At 41.2% G+C, this 26,770-nt stretch overlaps 1 protein-coding gene across 1 annotated transcript in view; it reads left to right on the forward strand.

The window, feature by feature from the left end:
• The window catches only part of ZFAT (zinc finger and AT-hook domain containing), a 137,769-nt gene extending 122,290 nt beyond the window's left edge, over positions 1-15,479 (forward strand). The window contains exon 16 of the mRNA XM_074943813.1: positions 13,277-15,479. Within this exon, the coding sequence (XP_074799914.1) occupies positions 13,277-13,516 (240 nt within the window). The 3' untranslated portion in view covers positions 13,517-15,479. The remainder of the gene's footprint in view (positions 1-13,276) is intronic.
• The last annotated feature ends 11,291 nt before the right edge of the window (positions 15,480-26,770 follow it).

Here is a 26,770-nt window from a genome sequence, read left to right on the forward strand (position 1 = left end):
CAAGTTCTAGCTCAAGAGTTACCCCTAACTCGAGTCCTGTCCCCACACAAAACCGCTTAACTCGAATGTGGTGGTAACTCAAGATAACTGACCCCTCTGGGCCCTCACCAGCAGTTAACAGTGTCACTGTTAACAGTAATCCAATACTTCTTTGTATCTGGAGTATTATTTCACAGCAGGCTGCTTTCTTTTAAGGTGAGCTGACCTAACTCAACAGGATTTACTTGAGTATAGATAATTCAAATTTACGCTGTAGTGAAGACATAGTCACAGAGAATTAAGATGGATTCTGATCTTCCTTGTGCATCATTAAGATAATTGCTTACCAAGTTCCAATCAGATATACCTGTGCAATCCACTGAAGACAACGAGATTACATAGGTGTCACTAAGAGCATATTTGGACTGAAAAATTTGATTGCTGGTGATAAATATGAGGAAAAGAAGTCAAGCATGACTTTCAGAGCCCATGTGGAATTAGCAAGGTAACTATGGTCAGTTTCCTTTTTTCATGTGTGTTGTCTGGTGGTACAGAAGTCTAGAATTCAGGTGCCTGTAATCTGATGCTACAGCTTCTTTATATGTATAACAAGGTACATGCACTAAAAATGTAATATACTTTACATTGCTGTCTACATCAAGAAGCCATTTGGATAAAGCAGAAGTGGTTTCACTAACCTCTTTCCACTTCCTTTTTCTTTCCATTAGAGGCATGGCAGCCCTCAGCTGAGGACTAAACTGAATTTGGACTCAGCTCCCCTTGCCGCAAGCTCTTAATGGCCGTTACTATTGTTGAAGTCAAACTGTAGTTGATTAGGTGACAGCAGAATTCCCTTTCTGGACTAATACACTGTGCAGAGTTGTCATTAGTTTGAGAGGTAACTGCAGAAGCAAGGAGACAAAAACTAATTACCAGCCAAGTTTAGAATGCAGCTTGGTGTTTTAAAGAGCTTCTTTTTTTTTTTCCTTTTTTTTAAACGGGTAGATGTAATCAAATCCACACTCTGCCAGCATGCCTTGGTTACCTGTTCTCAGCAACTGCACATAAGTCCTCGCTGTTAGTCTTTAATGACATACAACTACGATATTTGAGGGGCTTTCTGTTGCCCTATTTCTCATTGCAAAGACTTCAAATGAAAATTTGGGATTCTTTAAGAAGAGTTTATTAGATGGCCAAAAAGCCATGATTCTGCATTCAAGAAAGAGGACAACTTGGGCTAAAAACCTGTCCTGGTTCAGTGGAGAAGTGAAGGCAATGATTAGAAATAAACACATTATATATAACAAATATAAGAAGAGAGAAAATAGATAGTAATTGCTATAAATTAGTCAGAAGTTATGAAGAGTAGAAAATTGATAAAGTAATTTAAGATAAGTAAAATCTATAGCTGACGGAGCTAAGGACAACAAGGTGTTTCTAATATACTTTTAAAAACTAAAGAAAACCTAGCAATGGTAGAGGCCTGCTACTAGAGGAGGATGGTAAAATTATTAATGATGATGCAAAAAAGACATTAATGTTCTATAAATACTTCTGCTCTGTACTTGAGGAAAAGCTGAATGGTGTGTTCAAATCACTTGAGGATAATAGAGTACTTATCAGTCCATTAGTAACTAAGGAGGATGTTAAACAACATCTACTAGTGATAAATATTTTTAAAGCAGAAGGTCCAGATAACTTGCACCCAACAGTCCTGAGAGTTGGTCCTGTAAGAAATCTCTGGCCTGCTGATATTAATTTTTAATAAATCTTGGAATATTGAGAAAATTCCAGAACACTGGAAGAGTAATAATGTTGTGCCAATATTCAGATTAACAAGTGGGATGACTTGGGTAACTACAGGCCAGAGAGTGACATAGGGTCTTGGTGGCTGCTATCTAGGCCTGTTGGGCGGAGTGGTCCTTGAAGAGCCAGACATCCAAATATGGAAAGAGACCATGATGTCCCACTGACATAGGTGGGCTGCTGCTGCTGAGTGGGCCTTCCTTAAGACCCTCAGGGCCATGGAGAGCCCAAAGGGAAGGACACATTATTGGTAATGATCCGAGCCTATGACAAAATGCAGAATGCATTTGTGGGAGGGATAAAATAGTCACATGAAAGTAGGTGTCTTGAAGGTGAAGTGCGATGAACCAGTCCCCTGGATCCCGGGATAGGATTATGATAGCTAGCGTCACCATCCTGAAGTGCTATGATAGGATGTAGGTGTTCAGGTTCCTGAGGTCTAATGTCAGCCTTTAGTCACTGCCTGGTTTGGTAATCAGGGAATATAAACAAGGTAGGAAGTGGCTGGAAACAATAGACACCACAATTGCTGCATCAAGCTGTGGGTGGGTGAGAAGGAACTAGAGCAGTGGTGGGTCTGCACCGCTTTAAATGCCCTCACTTGGGAGCATGAGACTGTTTTGTGCAGGTGCAGACCCTGCTATTTATAATCTCCAATCAAAGGTGCATGGGCGCGCACACATCCTGTGGTGGAGCATCCATAGGGACATATATTCAAAGGAGGAGGAGAAGTTGTTTACCTACACAGTAATTTGTGTTCTTTGAGATGTTTTGTCTCCATGGGTGCTCCACCTCCCATTGTCCTTCCCCCCTGCTGTGGAGTCTTCTTTGCTTCATGGCCAAAAAAGTACTGGAGCTGTGGTGGGTCTGCAACTCCTAATCTGCCCTCAACTTGGGAGCACGATGCACTGCTCTGTGCAGGCACAAATCCACAAACATTGCTGTTTACAATCTCCGGTCAAGAGTGTACTGGCACTCAGTTTAGCACCCGTAGGGGCAAAACATCTTGAAGAACTCAAGTTACTGCCCAGTTCAGCAATGTCTCCTAGCTAATCTAGTAATCTTTACTCAGTTTGGCATAGGAGCACTAAGCTCCTCCTCACCCTGTGCCCCTGCAGAGGTGCCACCCCACTTCCAGTACTGTGACCTCAAATCTTGGTTCCTCATAGCCCCTACACATCCCTGTTAACCTTCTCCTGGTTTCTCAAAGCCCTGTGCAATCTCTCATGCCTTCCAGGTTTGTCTGCACAGGAATATAAGCCTAGGGTTAGTGGAACTTGAGTCAGCTGACCTGTGTCAGGGAGCCCTGGGCTTGAGAGTCTACCTTGCATTTTAACTCCAGGTTAAAGATTTTCTGATCCATGCTCAAACTTAGTGCTCTGGCATCCACACTGCAGTGCACAGACATGAGTCACAGTAACCCTATCCTGGAGTGGCTAACGCTGACCTCCCTCCCCCCAAAGTGTTGACACTCTAGCCCTAAGAATGTGTTGCACTGTGGGAAAACTCTACTGCCCACTCTGTTTCCTAACTGTGAGGGTGTTATTGATGAGACTCAGGTGCTCATAAGTAGCTCAGGAGTACATACACCACATAATTAGCGCCTCTGGTGGCTGGCTCAGTAGAATAACTGCAGTTTGAGAAGGCTTTATGCTGAACTACCACCTAATCTGAGAATTGGGCTCTCCACCTCTAAGATGAGTCACATTGGCAGGAAAATGCCCATGTGCCTCTGTCCTGAGGATAATTAGGACATCAGTCCCCAGGGCTGTCAAACTAGGTAAAATAAAATTTTGCAATTCTTAATTTTTAAAATGGGACATTCAGTGAAGGTGTTTGTTTTTGGTTGGTTGTTTTTGTCTGTCTGTTTTGAAGTTTGACATAAAATGTAGGTTTCAGAGAAAAACACACACATACACCAACCTGGCTGCAGTGTGGATTCAAGTGTCGGCTCCCAACGCATTCCCTGGGTCACTTCCTACCCTTGAGCCCACTTCAGGTCTGTCCTCTGCAGGCAGCAGCTTGGCATCTCCGTCTATCCCTGTAGCTGGTGGACTTTCCATAGCATAGTCCGGGATACCCTCCTCAGCAGTCTGGAGAGCTGACAGTCCTTCAGCAGGAGCCTGCGGCACACATCCATCCTCTTCCTCAGCTAGCCACAACTGAGATGATGAGTTTCCTTTTATCTGTTCCCTCCACAGAGAGCATGGGCAGCAGGGACAAGGGGGCAGGGCCTCTTGGGCCTAAAGTGATTGGTTAACCCCCACTTGACCAGTGCAGGGTTGAGACACCCCATCACAATCAGTATTAATGAAAATTATTTTGTTTTAAGTAATGGGACCTTTTTTTTTTTTCAGTGAAAGAGTGAGAAGGAGAATTAACCTTGTACTGAAATGATGCCAATAAGAAACTGCAACTGTAAACCACAAAACTTAAAAAAAATATTATTTCAATTACTTTTTCCCTCCAAGTATTAAATCAAATCAATTTCTTTCTTATCTTGAACACAAACATCTAGTGCTTTGGACACTCCTACTTTCTTGCTATCTTTGTAAAGAAAGGCAGCTTGTATTAAAAAGGAATTCACTCCTTCACTTTTCAACCTACGGCCCCTTGCCACTGAGTTTACAATTGTAAACAGCTTGACACCAATCAGTTCTTTTCCCTTCCCTTTTACACTTCAGTATGATCTTTCTTTTTCTGCTAGCCCTGATGCCAGATTAGTATAAGCACTGATCCTGTATCAAATCCTAGAATCCTTTTGCTCCCCTTTCCTGCATCTTTTTCAATATTTCCATTGTCCTACAAACATAAAAGACCAATTGTGTCCTGAATTGAGGTCGCATAGAGGCAGAATTGGCCCATGAAGAAAAATGGACCTGAAACTGAGTCATGGTAAATTACCTCATTCTATCCTTGGAAAGTACAAATACCAATTTTTGATGCTTAAAGCAGCATTTATGTGCATTCTTCTGTAACAGATTTATTCATTCTGACGTAATTTGTGTTGTAGATTCACAGTCTTTTCCTAGACCTACTGTGAAGCCTACTTTTTTTGTGTACCAATTCAACTACCTGCTTGTCCGCAAGCATACTCTTTATTCCCTGTATTCATGCTGATCTTTTACCAAATTCCGTATATTCAGTGTAGTCATATTATCTGGCCTCTTGTTTGTCTTCCCTCCAGAGGATTGCTTTTAAGATTATAATCCAGTCCATTCTTCTTGATCTTTTAAAAACTTTAAACAGCATTAACGTGACTCTGCTGAGTCATCTGCTACTTGCCTTACCATGGACAACAGAAAAGCCTTGGACAGCAAATTTTTTTTATAGCTGGCTTGAGCCTGATGCTTTGTCAACTTTTAATTACTCTGAATTCCTAACTGTTTTCCCTGTTGTGATTTTAAGACATGGTCATATTTCACTTTCCCCCTGAAAATTTTATTTCACTTTCTATCCTATAACCTTGAGTTTCTCATGTGGATTGTGGGACAAAAAAAATCACTCCGAGTATCAGCAGTATATCAGCATCATCTGTCATTAAGTTCCCACTTTGGTCCTTTAATGGCCTGACTGAGTCCTTGCTTAGAAGTTTTGGTTCTTGTTTTTCTAAAACAACATTTATTTCAGATACTTCTATTTCTTGTATTATTTTTATGTAATTTTTTCATTAGAAACCCACTTGTCTTAGGAGTATATTGATATCTACACTGGGAAAAATTGATTGCATGACAGCTATGAAAATGTACAGCTGCTGCAAGGAAATATGCATCAAATGCCTGAGAAGAAACAAAGATGTCAGTCTGGAGCATTACCAGTATGGTCTGAAATTGACAAGACTCTATGCTGCAGGTCTGACAGCACTGGGGGAACAGAAGCTTAATCTTGTCAGTTTCAAGCCACTTCAGCACTAGTGCTCCCATCAGAATCTTATCCAGGAGAAGATCTGATGAGGAGCTTTCTTTGTGGTACAATATTTGAGTTATTCTGGATCTGTTAAAGGGAGGGTAGAGAGACAGTAGTGAAGCAGAGAAACAGATTGAAGAAAGAGGGAGATTTAGAACTAAAGAGTGATTGGAAAATAAACAAGGTTAGAGAGATTAAGAAGTAGTTAATAAAGGATGGTAGAAACAACGTGGGGCGGGGGGAAGAATCGCAATTCAGTGTGAACAGAGGCTGTGACGAAAAAAGTGGGGCAGGATGGACAGAAAATAAAGAATGGAGAACACAACCCCCTACTGTTTAAGGTGTTTGTTTGTTTGTTTTGTTTTTAATTCAAAATTTTTTTGCTTGACCCATTTTAAAAGCGCATGGAACAAAACAAGGAGATTGTATGCCAGGAATCAACCATGAACTGGCCACTCTTAATAATCTGGTGCCATTTGCAGTTCAAGGATGGATATATATTCTTTTCTTTTACTTGTTTGTAGTTTCTTGTATATATTTTCTTTACTGTGGTGTCTTGAGACTTATTTAAGTGACTATGTGGGTACTATTTTGTCTGTTTAGCCCAGTGTTAGGTCTAGAATTAATTGATTCAGTCTGCTTAAACATGCTCCTCTCCCTTAAATTGAGAGGGGCCTGATTGAAAGCCCACTGAAGTCAATAGAAAGACTCCCATTGACCGCTGTAGCCTTTGGATCAAGTCTTTAGATGTTGAGCAACCACAAGTCCTGCTGACTACAGTGGAAGCTTTTGGATGTTCATTACTTCTTCAGGTCAGGCCCTTCCATCAGAAGAAGACAACATTACTGTTTTGTTGTTAGCATTTCCTTTCCCCCTTCTATAGTGGTGGGGCTTTCATGTCTATTGTTAAATAGCTTTTTTACTCAAATTAAAGCAAAATAGACTTTCTTTGTGTATGATTGCCTAATGTTTGAGGCTGTTATTTCTTTAATAGCTATCCATACTTGTATGTTATTTATAGGTACATACAAACAGTTTTTTTAGATATTTGCACTTAAAGTCAAATCGTGGTCAATTGAAGCCAATGGTTTTGCCTTTGAGATTGGGACTTAAAGCATATCTGTGCAGGTACTGAATTGATTTAATATGCCAGCAGGGCATATTGTCAAATTCCTGTTGCCATTCTTTAAGGAGAGATAAAGGACCAGATGCCTTTCAGCTGCCTCTCAAACAGAAAAGAGGTCATGGTTGGTAGCCTTGGAAAAAAATGGAGATGTCAATAAAAAGAATAGCAAGTGGCATCTCCATTCATTTTGATGGCAGGAGCCCTACTGTGTCTCCCATTTTAGGGATGTAAATTAACAATTTGAGAAGATTATACCCTGTGGAACAATCTTAATAGGGACCAAGTAGAATGCCTGTAAACACTGAAAGAAAAGGAGTACTTGTGGCATCTTAGAGACTAACCAATTTATTTGAGCATAAGCTTTCGTGAGTTACAGCTCATTTCATCGGATGCATACTGTGGAAAGTGTAGAAGATCTTTTTATACACACAAAACATGAAAAAATACCTCCCCCTACCCCACTCTCCTGCTGATAATAGCTTATCTAAAGTGATCACTCTCCTTACAATGTGTATGATAATCAAGTTGGGCCATTTCCAGCACAAATCCAGCGTTTAACAAGAACGTCTGAGGGGTGGGGGGGGGGTTAGCCACTCCCACTCTCTATTCAAGCCTAAGTTAATTGTATCCAATTTGCAAATGAATTCCAATTCAGCAGTCTCTCGCTGGAGTCTGGATTTGAAGTTTTTTTGTTGTAATATCGCAACTTTCATGTCTGTAATCGCATGACCAGAGAGATTGAAGTGTTCTCTGACTGGTTTATGAATGTTATAATTCTTGACATCTGATTTGTGTCCATTTATTCTTTTACGTAGAGACTGTCCAGTTTGACCAATGTACATGGCAGAGGGGCATTGCTGGCACATGATGGCATATATCACATTGGTGGATGTGCAGGTGAACGAGCCTCTGATAGTGTGGCTGATGTTATTAGGCCCTGTGATGGTGTCCCCTGAATAGATATGTGGGCACAATTGGCAACGGGCTTTGTTGCAAGGATAGGTTCCTGGGTTAGTGGTTCTGTTGTGTGGTATGTGGTTGCTGGTGAGTATTTGCTTCAGGTTGGGGGGCTGTCTGTAGGCAAGGACTGGCCTGTCTCCCAAGATTTGTGAGAGTGTTGGGTCATCCTTCAGGATAGGTTGTAGATCCTTAATAATGCATTGGAGGGGTTTTAGTTGGGGGCTGAAGGTGACGGCTAGTGGCGTTCTGTTATTTTCTTTGTTAGGCCTGTCCTGTAGTAGGTGACTTCTGGGAACTCTTCTGGCTCTATCAATCTGTTTCTTCACTTCCACAGGTGGGTATTGTAGTTGTAAGAATGCTTGATAGAGATCTTGTAGGTGTTTGTCTCTGTCTGAGGGGTTGGAGCAAATGCGGTTGTATCGCAGAGCTTGGCTGTAGACGATGGATTGTGTGGTGTGGTCAGGGTGAAAGCTGGAGGCATGTAGGTAGGAATAGCGGTCAGTAGGTTTCCGGTATAGGGTGGTGTTGATGTGACCATCGTTTATTAGCACTGTAGTGTCCAGGAAGTGGATCTCTTGTGTGGACTGGACCAGGCTGAGGTTGATGGTGGGATGGAAATTGTTGAAATCATGGTGGAATTCCTCGAGGGCTTCTTTTCCATGGGTCCAGATGATGAAGATGTCATCAATATAGCACAAGTAGAGTAGGGGCGTGAGGGGACGAGAGCTGAGGAAGCGTTGTTCTAAGTCAGCCATAAAAATGTTGGCATACTGTGGGGCCATGCGGGTACCCATAGCAGTGCCGCTGATCTGAAGGTATTCATTGTCCCCAAATGTAAAATAGTTATGGGTAAGGACAAAGTCACAAAGTTCAGCCACCAGGTTAGCCGTGACATTAGCGGGGATAGTGTTCTTGACGGCTTGTAGTCCATCTTTGTGTGGAATATTGGTGTAGAGGGCTTCTACATCCATAGTGGCCAGGATGGTGTTATCAGGAAGATCTCCGATGGATTGTAGTTTCCTCAGGAAGTCAGTGGTGTCTCGAAGGTAGCTGGGAGTGCTGGTAGCATAGGGCCTGAGGAAGCCCCCCCCCCCCCCCCCCGCCCTCAGACTTTCTTGTTAAACCCTGGATTTGTGCTGGAAATGGCCCACCTTGATTATCATACACATTGTAAGGAGAGTGGTCACTTTAGATAAGCTATTACCAGCAGGAGAGTGGGTTTGGGGGCGGGGGGGGTGAGAAAACCTGGATTTGTACTCCTTTTCTTTTTGCGAATACAGACTAACAGGGCTGTTATTCTGAAACCTGTAAACACTGAGTTGATTTGAAATGTAAATACCCCAAGTAACACAGCAATTTGTCAAACAAAGGATTACCGATAGCTGACCCAAAGAGCTACCAAAAGCGAGGAACACAAGAAATAAGGGCAATAAGTCATCTTTACTCTATAAGCCCCGGGCAATAAAAACACATGAATAAAGGCAGGCGGGGTGGTCAATTTAACTTTCTTTATGTGCCATTTTAATTTCCAACGAATATAATTGAATAAATATTAGATTGCTGCCATTGAATTGAATGAGATTCTGTGGTCTTTTCATTTTCATGTCAACTGTGCTATATTTATGTACACACAGATGACTATGTTAAAAATTATGTATGGGTTTTGATTTAGGATGACTAAAACAAGGCAATCCATTCAGATTGCATTATGCTTGCTTGCAGCTGTCAATGAATGTAATGCCACTCTCCTGAGCTGAGCCCTATTGTTAGACGACTGTGTGTGCTGCAATAACAAAGCACAAGTTAGAATGAACTAGAGTCCTTTCCTAAATACTACTAGTGTCAAGCATTGCTGTTTGTGTGCAGGTTTCACAGCCAGATGTGGGATTTTAATTGCCTGCAAATTCAGCTCCCTATCCGAATCCTCTAGTGATTAGAGGTTTGTCTGGCCTTTTATAGTTTTGAGTAGTGTATTTTGTGTGGAGGCCTTCCTTTCACACTGGATCAGCTACTGGAGCAATTAGTCTCATGAGAGGAGGTGATGATCATGCGAATGGAGATTTCTGTCTGGATTCACTTCTGTCTTCAAAATTTAAGCATTCGTCTTTTTAAAATAAAGTCAGCCTTTTCTGTTTGTGTAGATATCCTTCCAAACATAAACGAAAGTGGTGCTGGAGGTGCTGAATGTAGGTGAACAATGGTGTGCATATTTTTGCAAGTGGACTTGGCCTTCTACCTTTCAAAAACATAGGCCAAGATTTTCAGTAGTGACCAGTGCCTCTGTCCTGAGACACCTTAAATAGGCCTGATTTTCAGACAGCGGGTGCAGAGCCTTTAAACATGTTTCAAGCAGGGCATCCAAAATCACTTCCCATTCTTTAAAATTTTTGCCTTAGCTCTCGGTTTCAACTGTTTTAGAGCTGATTATTTTAGCAGTAACACTCAGCTACTCTGGTAATGTGAGCAGAACCTGGGTACAGTAGAAGCACTTCTCTGCATCCCTGTCATAAATATAAAGGGAAGGGTAACCACCTTTCTGTATACAGTGCTATAAAATCCCTCCTGGCCAGAGGCAACATCCTGTTACCTGTAAAAGGTTAAGAAGCTCAGCTAACCTGGCTGGCACCTGACCCAAAGGACCAACAAGGGAACAAGATACTTTCAAATCTTGGGAGGGGGGAAGGCTTTTGTTTGTGCTCTTTGTTTACGTGGTGGTTCTCTCTTGGGACTGAGAGAGGCCAGACAGAAATTCATCTTCTCCAACCCATCCTAATCCAAGTCTCCAATATTGCAACCAGTATAGGTAAGCAAGGCCAGGCGGATTAGTTTATCTTTTGTTTTATGTGAATTTTCCCTGCGTTAAGAGGGAGGTTTATTCCTGTTTTCTATAACTTTAAGGTTTTGCCCAGAGGGGGATCCTCTGTATTTTGAATCTGAATACCCTGTAAAGTATTTTCCATCCTGATTTTACAGCTGTGATTCTTTTACCTTTTCTTTAATTAAAATTGTTCTTTTAAGAACCGGATTGATTTTTCATTGTTCTTAAGATCCAAGGGTTTGGGTCTGTGTTCACCTGTACAAATTGGTGAGGATTATTATCCAGCCTTCCCCAGGAAAGGGGGTGTAGGGCTTGGACGGATGTTTTGGGGAAAGACGTCTCCAAGTGGGCTCTTTCCCTGTTCTTTGTTTAAAATGCTTGGTGGTGGCAGCATACTGTTCAAGGCCAAGGCAAAGCTTGTACCTTGGGGAAGTTTTTAACCTAAGCTGGTAAGAATAAGCTTAGGGGGTCTTTCATGCAGGTCCCCACATCTGTACCCTAGAGTTCAGAGTGGGGAAGGAACCCTGACAATCCCCAACTCTGCAGTCTAACTCAACTTGTCGTCCTTACTCAGGCGAAACTTCAACTGAACTCGTAGAACCAAATTCTGCTCTGTTACCTTGTGCTGTTCCATTAAGGTAAATGACAATAGCAAGAATTTTCAGGAGTTAAATCCTTTAGCAGATAGAACCCCATGTATTCCCACCAGTATGTCACAGACATACTGACAGTGGGCCGCCTCTGGATAATTAAACACCTGAACTTCCTTGTTATTGTTTGACCAAGGGCTTTGTGTAGCTTGCTGAACTGAGTGCAAGTTTAAAGGGGTGTGAATTTAAGTCCTAAGGGATTGTGGGTCTCTAGAAATGGTCTGACCAAAAGGATTTTAATATTGAATAAAAAGTTAAAGGAAAAGTCAGTGTATAAAGAGAAGGATGAATAGTTAGAAAAACCATCAAATTAGAAAAGATTGTCAAGAAAACATGATGCATGTAGAACTTCTTCTATCCTTGCCAACCTCTACCACCCAGGACTCATAAACACATGCTTCAAATCTTCATTGTAGAGTTTTTCCCCCCAACTAGCGGGGATAAGAGTATTGACCTTCAAGTGTTTCCCTGAACTTGAGTGTTTAATATTTAATACTTATATAACAGTGTGATAGAAATGAAAGTTGGAAAAACCATATTGGGTCACCACCTCTCTGCTAATTTAAATAACAAGCCCTTTTTCTAATCTGCCTAATTTTGTAGAGGACATGCTTACTACCTGGCTGACCCCTTTCTTTTTCTAAGTTGCTGTTGTTTTGTATATGTTCAATGTTGCCATCGGATATGGGGCCAGACTCTATCATCAGAGAAAGAAGAGTCTCCTGACTTTGTGCTATAGTACAAAATGGGATACAAGAAAATGATAATGTATCAATCATTTGTTATCTACTCTTTTATTATGCTTTGTGTATTTGCCTGAAATGCTGTGGACTTTTGCTCTTTATCCTGGGATCTAGCTGAGCTAGCATTATTCCCATTTTTCCATGTTCTTGTTATAAGTAGGGGATTTATAGATATAGTTGGAGATATGAGACTAGCATTCATTGTAAAATATCACTTTGTATAAATTCTGTCAGTTACCTTCTTCCAGTGTGAAATAAATCGTTGTTTATTGGGGTGGGGGGTCATTTCACAAAACATTTGTTCAGGTTAAATGAAACTGTTTTTATTCAAGCTTGTTTCTAATTTTTTTTTTAAAAAGACAATCTAAATTAATGACATGGAGCAGCAGACTTGTCATTTATGATCCTGCTTACAAATGAAACTGTCCCTTTATTGAGCACAGCAATATTATCTAGAAAACATTTTTAAAAACCCTGCACTTTTCTTTTATTCAGAAAAGTGACAGTTCCAGCCTCTTGCTGTCCCCTGTACTTTTTTTTTTTTTAATTGTTACTGTGTGTGAGAGATTGTGCTTGTTGTAAATGACTGAAGCATCATGACATTCTTTTACTTTCAACTGTGGACTGAAGCACTGTGTTCAGGACTATAGATGAGCTCTGCATGTTGTATGGATCTGGTGGTGAATGAAGATCTGTTCAGTGAGCTGTAGCTCACGAAAGCTTATGCTCAAATAAATTTGTTAGTCTCTAAGGTGCCACAAGTCCTCCTTTTCTTTTTGTGAATATATGCAGTGTTACTGATGTGATTTTGTGACTGACTCCCAAACAGAGCTGGTTGATGTACTCTGAATTTTTATTTGTCAATGAATTTTTTGTCAAAACGTTGACAAAAAAAAAGTGAGGTTTTGCAAAAATGTTAAATTTTCAACATTTCTAGTCCCAAGCATTTTCTGTGTAGTATTGTACAGGCTATTCTGATGCACACCATAGATAGAGCATTATGGGACAGATCCTTATTTAAATTATGCCACTGGGAATCATGAATAATTCCAATGATTTCAACTGAATTATTCCAGATTTACATGTAAATGTATAACTTAAAGAATTGTGATAAATTCATGTAGTCAAAGGTACTTAGTATAAATTTACAGTATACATCTGACAGATTCTTTCAAGAAATACCTGTTTGGTTTCTAGCTTGTTCATCTAATACAAGTGCTTTGATCACCACAGGACCATTTATTTATTTTAAAGCTGGAGCTTGAATAAACTCTTTATTTCCTTTTAGGTGAAAGAAGAGGAACAATCAGCCAATCACACTGTAATGATTCAAGAGACTTTGCAACAGGCATCAGTGGAGCTGGCTGAACAGCATCACCTGGTAGTCTCATCAGATGAAGTGGAGGGAATTGAGACCGTGACAGTATACACACAGGGTGGAGAGGCCTCTGAGTTCATAGTTTATGTGCAGGAAGCTATGCAGCCCGTAGAAGAACAGACAGTGGAACAATCTGTTCAGGAAATCTAGACAAAATATTTGTAAGCAATGGCTACACAGTACTGCTGAAGCCAAACTCTGAATTTTCAATGAAGACTTAAGGAACGATACGAGCTGGGTGCTAGCAAAACTTTCAGCTGCTCCCTAGTCCTCTGGTTATTGATCAGGCTGCTGGCGTTTTGCCAATCAATAACACATTCTACACAGTGAGCCTCATATAGGCTGCTGAAAAAATGCTCATGTTTTTATATTTTCAAGAGGAAATACTCTGACACTTCTAAAAAATTATATCCTGCAAATCCTCAGAAATAGAGTTGGTGAGTTAAAAGCCATTTCCCCGCAGGGTAACACAACAATATCTATGTCATCCTGCAACAAAAGGTAAGCCAGAATGCAAAAGAATAGTAGGCTGATGGAGACTTTGGATAGCTTCCTAGGAAAACTTCCAGGTTTTGGTTTTTTAGTTTGATACCTGCCTTCAGTTTCATATGAAGTTCAAGAAGATGGTATACCTGAACTCAGCCACATGGATTTAGAGGTCGTTCAACCCTTTTGCTGGGATTTTTTCAGCACCTTTATCTTTCGAGGGTGTTCTTTTCCCCACTCATGTTTACTCAGCTATGAATTGTCAAAGAAAGAAGTGCATTACGTGTACAGTAATGTTCCTGTTCTAGATCTAGATGTGAAATTACAGCATGCAAGCCTGTGAACCTGCAAACATTTCCACACATGCTTAACTTTATTCAGGGGAGTAGTCCCCTTCAAGTCAATGGGACTACTCACATGCATACAGCTAACCATCTGCTTGCGTGTTTGCAGAATCAGGGCCTAAATAGCCGTAAAAAAACACAGTACACACATGAAAAGCAGTTGTCTGAATTGTTGTCCCTGCTGAATTAGTGCAGATTTGTTGTAATGACTTTTTTTCAGCCACAAATTGGGATTTTTCTTTTCCTCCTGGAGCCTGGTGCATTGTTTCAAGGAATGAAAATTATACTCTCTTTCAAAGCAACAGTAATCAAATGAGAAATACAAAAATGGTTTGATGGTTTGGATTCTTTAAAGTTCTAGATGACTTTAATCGCACTTCTGTGCTCTGCCTCCCCTTACGTACGGGGGGCACAGCAACAAAGTAGAGCTGTGGCACCTCTAATAATTCTGCGCCATATTGTCCTCCCTTTGCTCACATTGAGTAGTGCCTTACTTCTTGAGTAATCCCATTTATTTCAATGGAGACTAAGCTTGAGTGAGGGTGGCTGAATATTGGCCTTGGTAATTATAAAGAACTCATGTCTGATGGCAGGATACAACGTAATTATGGAACTGTATAAAAAGGCATTAAAGGGGCATAATAAATTCTGAAATGTTGGTGAAATGGGAAAATAAACCACTCCCACCTTCCAAATATACTAGAAATAAAACTGCTAACAAAATTAGACTCCAATCTTATAAATATATAGGCACATGCTTCACCCTACATATGAATACTTTCACTGAAGTCAATGGGACTACTCATATGTAATGCATGTGCTTACGTGTTTGTAGGATTGTGGCCCTGGCAATCAAATTGAAATCCTTGAGCTGTAATCAGAAGAATGTCACAGACTGACACTGGTATATGCATGTGAGATGATGCTCTGGTACTGTGAGGTACTGCCAGCAATATACATTAATTCTGAATGGCAGTGAACTGGTTATGATTTAAATACTTGGATAATAAGAACTATCAGCATCTCCTTGAATAATGACTCTCAACTACCATGCAGTGAAATCAAACCAGTGTGTCAACTCAATGAAACATTGTTTTGTTTTAAATGGTCGAATACCCAGTATATGCCATAAAAGATTTTTGTTAATATGTATTAAAATAGACATGTTTGTAAATATACTGCTATGATGGTGTAAAAGAAGTTGTACAAAAAATATGAAGTGTATACTGAAAGAGTTTAAAGATTCTTAGTCACTACCTGTACATAGCTTCAGATTTTCATCTTGGGCCTTGCAGTTATTTCTGATAAAATGTTTTTGTATCTAAGCTATAAAACTATTAATAATGCAGAATTGTCATGTTCCATTTGTCACCGTGCCTCAGTGGGTCACAGCTGAGAATACCAGATTCAGGACAAACTGCTGACAAACAGGGCAGACTCACCCCAAACTGGGGGTTATTCTATCATGAGTTATACCAAGCCAGTAACAAAAGTAAACTTCTGTCTCACTACACTGGTTAACAAGAAGTCAAAAATGCAGTTTCCTTAGGCATTCTGGCCCCTATTTCACCACCCAGACTCTAGACTTTATGATGAGTAGTTACTGAAAACCAGTTTCATCAAAGGGTTCTCCTGATCTCAAGAAATCAGTCACATACCCAGGTTAATATATAACTCAGATCTTACCCAATAATCATGCTGCTGTCAAACCTTTAGTAGCTAAAATCTAAAAGTATATTAATAAAAGAAAAAGAGTTAAAATGGTTAATAGATCCTATACATACATTAATGGCAATGCTCTTATAGCAGGTTTGTAGCAGTGACGGTATAGACTTCTGGCTTGTAAAGTCTCTGCTAACTTCCAAAAGGCTGGAAGATCCTCAGTCAATAGTCCAGTATCCTCCTTTTAGTTGTAAGTCCAGAGAATCAGAGCAGGAAAGAGGCAAAAGGGAGTTATTTCAGGGATCTTTTATACCCTTTGCCACGTACCTGGAAATGTACTGGTTCAAAACACAGCTCATCGCCTCTGTTTGTGGACAGTTACTGGCACAAGATGGAGTCCAGGTCACATGAGCATATCACATGTCCTTACATGGCTTGCTGACTCACAGGGGGTAACCATTGGTGCCCTGGAGGCTGAGGCTTCAGCAGGAAGAGGTAGCTGGGCTATGGCCCATTGTGAGAGTGAAGTGTCTTTGATGGGTCCTCAAGCTTGAATAGTGCATTCACAATGGCTAAGTAGACTGGATATAAACTACCTTGTGGGTGTTACCCCAGGAGCAAACACATTTGAGATACAGGTATATAGTCAATATTCATAACTTCAGCTACAGTGGTGATACATGGATTTAAACAGGATAATCTTATTTAGCAAATCATAACAATTCCATTGACACCTTACAGGACATACTTTGTACAAGATTTGTTGCAATTGTCTTAACAGTAGCAATATCAAGGATACACATGGTCATACTTCAATCATACAGCATCACACCATTCTTTTGTTTAAATGCGGCTAATTTCTGTATGTGTTTTACAAGAAATGCTTCCTTTTTGCAGTAAGCTGGAGGGTGCTGCTTTGTGCCGATGGGGTAAAAAGTGTCTGCTCCTGCTCCTAATCCTTACTCAAGGAAGTAGCCACGGAAGTCAGTGTGACCACTTCCTTGAGTTAGAGGGATTCCCCACCTTTCTGGTTGGAAAGCAGCACTTGAATATGGCTGAATCAGAGAGACAGATGACACACTAAGTTAGCACCTGCACTTTGCTACTACTGTCCTGTGTCGTTTGCCCTAAATTATATTAAATTGCAAATGTTCAATGGCTGCTTCTGCCTGGGAGTCAAACCCTGACCTTGTCACTGAGGGATGCTCCTTATGACCCACATAACATTTGTTGGAATTTAGACCCAGATGCATTTCCAGTAGCTTCTTAATTTCAAGTGGAATAAAAATCCTGCATTTTGGAGCTAGCTATAGTTGCTGTGGACCCAATCTTGCAAACGCTTACACATGTGCTTCCCTTTAAGGACACAAGTAGTTCCCATTGACTTCATGTTTACAGGACTAAGGTCTGTCTGCTAGATAGTGTAACTGTACCAGCTACATGTGATGCTTGGTTAAACTAAACCTAATAAAAAATGTGTTTTTTCCTTAAGAAACATCTATCTAACTTTAAATGGAAATAGCCATGAATTGCTTGGTAGCCATTTAACATAATATAAAAGGAACTGATGCATTTAGTATATGGACTGGGGTAATCTATCAAATTAACGTGTATTGTGGTTTACAATTAAAATTCATTGTTAATTTGCAAATATGACTCTTGCCATTACATGAAGGGCAGGAAACACAGCTGCAAAAATATTTTTCTTTTTAAAAATTTTCAACTACTAACTTCATGTCCTATTTGCCATTAAAACCACATTTGGAGGAGCATCAACATCTTAAATGGTAACAGATTCACACTATTAGCATGAACCCTTTCTGAATTAATTAAGCCATTGCTTGCAGTAATATCTGGTGTGGGAAAAAATGGAAAAACTAATTTGCCATGCATCACTTACAAATTCTTAAGCAAATTATTTTCAAATAGACTTTGCACATCTACTGTCCATGACACATTTTTTTAAAAATTCTAATATATCACTGTCAGGCAAACCTACAGCAATGTAAAGGTTGAATTGCTTTGTATTAGATAACAGTATTTGTACTTCCTGCAGCTTGGGGAAGGAAATTACTGTTTATCTTACTAAATATGATGAATTCTACAGCAGAAAAATAAATGGATAAATATGGGTAAAGGTTACACTATAACCTGAATGCAGCATGGCTAGTGTTTATTGACTACTCTTCTCTTTTGTTTTAAAAACATTGTGCCCGAGTGTTTTCTTTACCTAGAATTCCAGTGTTCCTTGTAGATATGTGTATAGATAATTTGGCCCTGAACTGAAGTTGTTGGAGTTGCATGGGATTTAATCTCAGGAAAGAATTTGACCTATCATAGGTATTACACACTGATTTGCACCACATTCTTCCCTCTATAAATTACTGTATATTCTTATTTCTAGAATGTGCAGCATTATCATGGTGCTCTCATGATGTAAGTGCTTCCTTTTTAATGTAAACCATTGTACGTGAAGTGAATGTCTCGAGATTTTTATTATAGAAACATGTTATTAAAAGGAAAGCAAATGGACGGAATTTCATATACGCAAGGCACCAGCTCTGAAAGACCCCAGCTGGGGATCAGGTCCCGAATGTCTTCCACCTGGTTCCCTGAACCTCAGAAAGGTAAGAATCCACTTCTTTCCCTAGCCAGTTCTTCCTCTGTGGTGTCCTAATCATCACCAACCTTTTCAGTGTGGGTTTGTGATAAATGAAGGGGTGGGGGGAAGCTCCTTTTTATGAACACCCAGCCAGCCAGTTGCTATAAAATCCCTCTTAGTAGCTGTTCTCTAATTTCTCTACCTGTAAAGGGTTAAAAAGTCTCACTGCTATGCATAGGGAAAAGGAAGTGAGTGGGCACCTGGCCCAAAGAGCCAATGGGAAGGGTAGAACTTTTTTCAAATTGAAAAAAGACTCCCCTATTGTCTGTCTCTCTGTTCTCCCGGGGAGAGGCGGACAGGGCAGCAGTTATGCTGTACGAAGCTTGGGCCACGTATGAAAAAATCATCAGTATCATACCTAGAAACTACTCATTTAAAACCCCAGATATGTAAGTAGATCAGGAAATGTCGAGGAAGATGCGATTCGGTTTATCCCTTTTATTTCGTTATGGCTTGTGGATTCCTCTGTGCTAGCCCCAGGTGCTTTTGTTTTGCTTGTAACCTTTAAACTGGACCTCAAGAAAGCGATTCTTAGTGCTTAATTCTTGTAGTTGCTCTTTTAAAATCTAGCAATAGCCTGAGTTCCCAGATGTATTTTCTTTCTTTTTTTTTAATTAATAAAATTTGCCTTTTTTAAGAACAGGATTGGATTTCTGTGTGCTAAGAGGTTTGTGCACCTGTTGTTTCATTACTTGGTCGCAGCAGCTGATTTCCTTTGTTTTCTTTCTCAGCTCTTCCCCCGGAGGGGGAGTGAAAGGGCTTGAGGGTACCCCACAGGAAGGAATTCCCAAGTGCTCCTTCCTGGGCTCTCAAAGGGGTTCTGCACTTGGGTGGTGGCAGCATCTACCCATCCAAGGTCAGAGAAAAGCTGTAACCTTGGGAGTTTAATACAAGCCTGGAGTGGCCAGTATTAATTTTTAGAATCCTTGCGGGACCCCACCTTCTGCACTCGAAGTGCCAGAGTGGGGAATCAGCCTTGACAGGGTTCAACCCCTTTTATCCCATTATACTTTTTTAATGTGGAAGAGACAAGCTGCTGTAGCTCTAATATGGCCATAAGGCACCTGATTTCTGCAGATTGCGCCTTCCTCCATACCAGCTTGTAACTTTTCTGAACTCCTCCTGTAGTATACTGTTCCCAGGTTTTCTCTTTTCTCTTATATCTGAGGAGATGATGCATCCTCACAGGGCACCATTAAATACTCAGCATTTACTAACAGTTACCATATATTGGTATCTGAAATTATAATCTCTATGGTTTTTCCCTAGATTAAGGAGGTATCCGTTCTATGTAGAAATAGTTGGCAAAAGCTGGCCCTTTAGGGCTTCTACTATATGCATGAATTGTGTAACTGATATCCAAGGCTAAAAAACACAGCCAGGGGCTCTGATGACTTGAAAAGCACAAGGGTGAAAAATGAGTGGTGAGTAATGTCCTGAGAACCCCAGAAGTATTTTAGGATCGACTGAAAAAAAGCTTCATTGGTAAATGCATGTGACCCAAGTGTGACCCCCTTACTTTGACAATGCTGAAGATCCCCACACATACGCACCATCCTGGCAGGGACACAGGGTTTTTACACACACACACACACACACACACACACACACACACACACACACACACACACACACACACACACACACACACACACACACACACACACACACACACACTCTCTCACTCTCTCACTCTCTCTCTCTCTCTCTCTCTCTCTCTCTCTCTCTCTCTCTCCCCCCCCCCCCCCCCCATCCCTCCCTTCCTGGCAGGGACACAGCGTTTGCCTCTTCCCAGTGGAAGAGGGTGTGGGGCCTGCCCTCAAACCTGGTGCATTCTAGGGATCCGTGAGAAACCACCAGGTCTATCTATGCTGTGTCCTGCACCAACCCTGGGCCCCCTAATCTTGGCTCCTGCTGAGCTGCACTACTAGGGACTCCCTTTTGGCTACAGTGGTTTGTGGACCTGCATTACCTTTCCTGGGAAAGGTGGGTGGGCCAAAAGACTCCTTCCCCCACGTGACTCATGGCCTGTATGAGGGTGTTAGGGGCCACAGATCCATGGGGCTTTTAGGAGCTAGAAAATGCCAGCCTGCCACCCAGTGACTAGTTAAGTTGCCAGAACTACAAGCTCAGCACTGACAGAGGACTTCAGTCCTGGGATGTGATAGGAACCCTGGGGATCCTAACTGTGTCCCTGCTTCTATTTAAACCAAGCAGAGGAACAGGAAGGAAGTTGTTTGTGCATGTGGGTTTTTCCTACTTAGGACAGCCTCCCTGCTCCTGCTGCCTGATGATGACCTCCTGGTAACCTGATCCTACCTGCTTCCTGACACCTGCCTTGTCCTCTGGCCTGTCTCAGACTCTGATCTCCTGGTAACCTGACCTTCCAGTCTCCTGACATCTGACTCATGCTCTGACCACTACACCAGACTGGCCCCATCCCGGTGATGACTGAGGGCCCCTCCAGGTCACAAAAGGGGAAGGAGATGGCTCATGGGTGGCATGATCTGACCTATCATTCTTAATCAAATACGGTTGTGTTCTTAGGATATAGGCATTTAAAGAGACATTTTTAAAGCCTCAGTTAATTAAAACTACAGAAGTGACAGACTTACTGTTCTGAAAATTTCTTATAGGGAACTAGTTTTTGAAAAAAAAACATGACAGGAAGTTTAACATCTCTCTCAAGTCCTTTATTTCCTAAATCATTATACAGTCACTTACTAAATGTTAGGAACAGCTGAAAATCCACAAGTCGTATTTTACTAGTGCTACATAAAATAGGGGCCTGAGCCTTAAGTTCTTACGGCAACAAAATAACAACACTTCACTCTCCTATGAATTCTCCCATCTGAGTACCTCCTTGTGGGGAGAATGAAGAACCAGGAAGAAAGTAGCCAGATTTTCAGACAGAATCTAAAGCCATAACCTTGCAAAGAGCTAAGCACTTGAGGATAAACAAAAATAGATCTGTGACTAGGGTTTTTTATTTCAAAAGGGCTAACTTTAAAAAATTAAGGAAATTAGTCAGGGAAGTGGACTGGACTGAGGAACTTGTGGATCTAAAGGCGGAGGAGGCCTGGAATTACTTCAAATCAAAGTTGCAGAAACTATCAGAAACCTGCATACCAAGAAAGGGGGGAAAATTCATAGGCAGGAGTTGTAGACCAAGCTGGATGAGCAAGCATCTCAGAGAGGTGATTAAGAAAAAGCAGAAAGCCTACAAGGAGAGGAAGATGGGAGGGATTAGCAAGGAAAGCTATCTTATTGAGGTCAGAACATGTAGGAATAAAGTCAGAAAGGCCAAAAGTTATGTAGAGTTGGACCTTGCAAAGGGAATTAAAACCAATAGTAAAAGGTTCTATAGCCATATAAATAAGAAGAAAACAAAGAAGAAGTGGGATCGCTTAACACTGAGGATGGAGTGGAGGTTAAGGATAATCTAGGCTTGGCCCAATATCTAAACAAATACTTTGCCTCAGTCTTTAATGAAGCTAATGAGGAGCTTAGGGATAATGGTAGCATGACAAATAGGAATGAGGATATGGAGGTAGATATTACCACATCTGAGGTAGAAGCCAAACTCAAACAGCTTAATGGAACTAAATCGGAGGGCCCAAATAACCTGCTCTCCTTCTTTTAGAAGGTAACAGATTTTTTAGACAAAGGAAACGCAGTGGGTCTAATTTACCTGGATTTCAGTAAGGCATTTGAACAGTTCCACATGGGGAATTATTAGCTAAATTGGAAAAGATGGGGATCAATATGAAAATTGAAAGGTGGATAAGGAACTGGTTAAAGGGGAGACTACAATGGGTCACACTGAAAGGTGAACTGTCAGGCTGGAAGGAGGTTACTAGTGGAGTTCCTCAGGGATCAGTTTTGGGGCCAATCTTATTTAATCTTTTTATTACTGACCTTGGCACAAAAAGTGGGAGTGTGCTAATAAAGTTTGCGGATGATACAAAGCTGGGAGGTACTGCCAATACACAGAAGGACCAGGATATCATACAGGAAGATCTGGATGACCTTGTAAACTGGAGTAATAGTAATAGGATGAAATTTAATAGTGAAAAGTGCAAAGTCATGCATTTAGGGATTAATAACAAGAATTTTTGTTATAAACTAGGGACGCATCAGTTGGAAGTAACAGAGGAGGAGAAGGACCTCGGAGTATTGGTTGATCACAAGACAACTATGAGCCGCCAATGTGATATGGCCATGAAAAAAGCTAATGCGGTCTTGGGATGCATCAGGCGAGGTATTTCCAGTAGAGATAAGGAGGTGTTAGTACTGTTATACAAGGTACTGGTGAGACCTCATCTGGAATATTGTATGCAGTTCTGGTCTCCCATGTTTAAGAAGGATGAATTCTAACTGGAACAAACAGAGAACGGCTACTAGGATGATCCGAGGAATGGAAAACCTGTCTTATGAAAGGAGACTCAAAGAGCTTGGCTTGTTAGGCTAACCAAAAGAAGGCTGAGGGGAGATATGATTGCTCTCTATAAATATATCGGAGGGATAAATACCAGGGAGGGAGAGGAATTATTTAAGCTCAGTACCAATGTGGACATAAAAACAAATGGATATAAACTGGCCATCAGGAAGTTTAGACTTGAAATTAGAGGAAGGTTTCTAACCATCAGAGTGAAGTTCTGGAACAGCCTTCCAAGGGGAGCAGTGGGGGCAAAAGACATATCTGGCTTCAAGACTAAGCTTGATAAGTTTATGGAGGGGATGATATGATGGGATAGCCTAATTCTGGCAATTAATTGATCTTCGACTATTAGCAGTAGATGCCCAACGGCCTGTGATGGGATGTTAGACTGGGTGGGATCTGAGTTACTACAGAGAATTCTTTCCTGGGTGTCTGGCTGGTGAGTCTTGCCCACATGCTCAGGGTTTAGCTGGTCGCCATATTTGGGGTTGGGAAGGAATTTTCCTCCAGGACAGATTTTCAGAGGCCCTGGGGAGTTTTTACCTTCCTCTGCAGCATGGGGCACGGGTCACTTGCTGGAGGATTCTCTGCACTGGAAGTCTTTAAACCACGATTTGAGGACTTCAATAGCTCACACAGAGGTTAGGGGTTTGTTACAGGAGTGGGTGGGTGAGATTCTGTGGCCTGCATTGTGCAGGTGGTCAGACTAGATGATCATAATAGTCCCTTCTGACCTTAAAGTCTATGATTCTATGAAATTATGTTTAAACTGTTTGCAGATTCAGGACCTGCCACACTCAGAAAGTATCTGAAGGATTTAACCACAGGAGAAATGGGGATTGTTTGTGTAGGTCAAGAAGCTGTCAGTTGGAATGAAGGGGTCCAGTTGAGCGATTGAAATATGCTGAGTATCATGTTGGGAAGATCTATTGTATCATGGGATAGTCACCCAAATCAAATAAGAGAAGCTTCTCTGTTTGCATCATTTTACAAATTTCAGGACAAAGTACAGGAGAACACACGGACAATTCTTGCACTAGCACAGAGATGGGCTAGAGGACCTCCCAGGTCTGTCTTACATCTCTAATTTATATGAGTTTAATAATAAGCAAAAGGCAGGGGAAGCAAAACAACAGAAGAGGTGATCTATATTCAGAACTGTGCCTACAGAAGATGCTTTTCAAAGTTTGTTCCCTGGCGTATTGATAAGCTCTTAAATGAGGGTAAGATTGTCACTTACGTTTTGTTTTTCCTTTTCAAAAATTCTTGCAGAACTTGAAGTGAACGAAGCCTGCCAATAATTTAAGAGCACAGGAAAATAAACAGGTCAGACAGTGTTGTAAATGGCCATTTTACTTTCCATAATAATTACTTTTTTGGTCTTATTTACAATGGCAAATATGGACAGAGAAGGAAATTGCTTTCTAAGCACTGCACCAAGGTCTGATTTACTTTTAGCAATGCTATAAATTCTTCTTTAATTCTGGAAATAGCTTTATGAACCTAGGTAAATTCATGGGGATCAAAAGGCCTTTGGTGTTTTGCAAGGAAATCAACCTCCTTCCGTGAATTTATAGAACAGCTATTCTTTTCTTCTTCAGTTCAAAGAATAATATCCTCTTGAAAACAGTGGTTCTTTTTGGGTCCAAACCCAGATGAAGGATGGGATAATTGACACTGGAAGTTTATTTTAAAGCCACATACAAGATATATATATATATAATAATCTCCTGGAAAGCTGGCAGCAGAAGAATTCCCATCTATAATGCCACCTCTAGATTTGCAACACAAGACAGGGGACTATTTATTACAATGGCTCATACAGCAGTTGAAATTTTTCAAAATCTTCCATGAACATGTTCCCCTTATTTTGATCAGTCTGCACAGCCTTCAAAATGTCACATCAAAGCCCAGCCCAGAACTAGTGTGACAGGTATGGCAAATTTCCTGCAATAGCCAAAAAAAATCATATTGAATTAAGTGTAAGTATTTTAGGAGTTCATTGTGTTAAAAATGCAAATGTTTATCTATTATTGTGGGATTATGTGGCATATCTCCAGGGGGAGGCATAACTAATGTGAACCCTGGTAAGTTCTATGAGCTTCAAAGGACTAATTGAAACAATGCAGTGTAGTTGTAGCCTGGTTGGTCCCAGGATGTTAGAGAGGTTTATTGGACCAACTTGTCTCTCTCAACAGACGTTGATCCATTAAAAGATATTACCTCACCCACCTCGTCTCTCTAGCTGAAACCATGTGACTTTTTAAAGGTAGGTGGGAGATGTATCCAAGTGTAAACCCTCTGGTTATGCAAGAAGTCAGTCTTTTGAAGTGTGGCATGAGGACCTCTTGTTTGCTGATCATCTGGTACATGAGGACAAATCAAAGACCCAAATGGTATAAAGAAGTGACTATCAGATTCATGGCTCTGCTTGTTCTGAGCCCAGGTGGTTATGACCTTGTAAGTAACCACAGAAAAAAACCCTTGGTGTGGGGTTTGAAGAACTGCTCACCTGCCAGAGCCCTGGCTGGAGATGGGGTGATCTCTGGTAAGCTTATCAGCATGGGTATAGGTTCTTTTATTGTTTATTTTAACCTTAAGAATAAATGTGCTTGGTAGAAGGGAGCTGTGTGGTCACTTAATTGTGGGCAATTACACTGTGGATAGCCTCTGAGGAAGGAAGGCAAAGCAGGCCTGCTGAGGCCGTCTGACTTGCTGGGGAATTCACAATGTAGGCAGGGACCCTGTGCAGCCTGGAAATACCCCTGTCACAAGAGGGAGAGATGCAGGTCTCCACCCAAGAGAGGTGGTGGCTGGACACTGAAATATGAGTGCCCTGTGGATCACAGAGGGAGAATACAGGTGCAGTTGCCCTGAACGGTGACAGCTAGCTTGTAATTTAATTGCTATTCCCCGACTAAACCAAAATCCAGCTGAACTGCACATTCTACTGATTTATTGGTGCAACAGAATGTGCTTGCCGCTATCTCAATGCTTTCACGTTTCTTAAACATATTTTGTTCCGGTGGCCGCTTAGCTTCTAGGCTGCTCCTTTTCTAAATCACATTTCATTGATAATTCACTTTTCCCAGAAAAAAACTAGCCATTAGGTTAAAAGATGGAGGATAACTGAAAGATTTGGTCCTGTCTCTAAGACAGTAGATCCTGCCTTGTAAAACAAAAGGATCTAAGATTGGGGGATTGTCATGCTTAAGGCTAAGATTTTTGTCACGCATATTTTTAGTGAAAATCGCAGACCGGTCACAGGCAATAAAGAAATATTCATGGAAGTCCATGACTTTAACTAAAAATATGCATGACAAAATGGGGAGCTGTGGGGTCCCCACACCACCCCTGAGGGCCTGGCTGCGAGCTGCAGGTCATCCTCGCTGCCTGTGGCTCCCAGCTGTGGGACACCTCCATCACCCCTCTGGGGCACCCTGGCCGCCCGCAGCGGCTCCGAGCTCCCCTGCCTGGGGTGGCTGGGAGCTCAGGGCCCCGCAATTCCCAGCCATCACGGGCGATGGGGGCTCAAGTCACGGAGATCTCTGGAAGTCACAGAATCCGTGACCTCTCTGACAAAATTGTAGCCCTTGTCATGAGTACCAGACCTACAAACCAACACTGTCTTGCCCCAGCTGATGCACAAGGGTAGATGGAATTGTGTCTTAGTTCATATTAAATCACCCTCCTGGTAATTTAAGGAAGAAAAACACTTTTTGAAATAAAAAAAACAATGTCAGCTGTAGAAAGGAATCACTGAGCCTGTGTAAGAAGGAAGTTATACATGCAGTAATTGCCACGTGCTA

Source organism: Natator depressus, chromosome 2 (assembly GCF_965152275.1).
Source record: "Natator depressus isolate rNatDep1 chromosome 2, rNatDep2.hap1, whole genome shotgun sequence".
In the NCBI taxonomy this organism is placed as follows: Eukaryota; Metazoa; Chordata; order Testudines; family Cheloniidae; genus Natator; species Natator depressus.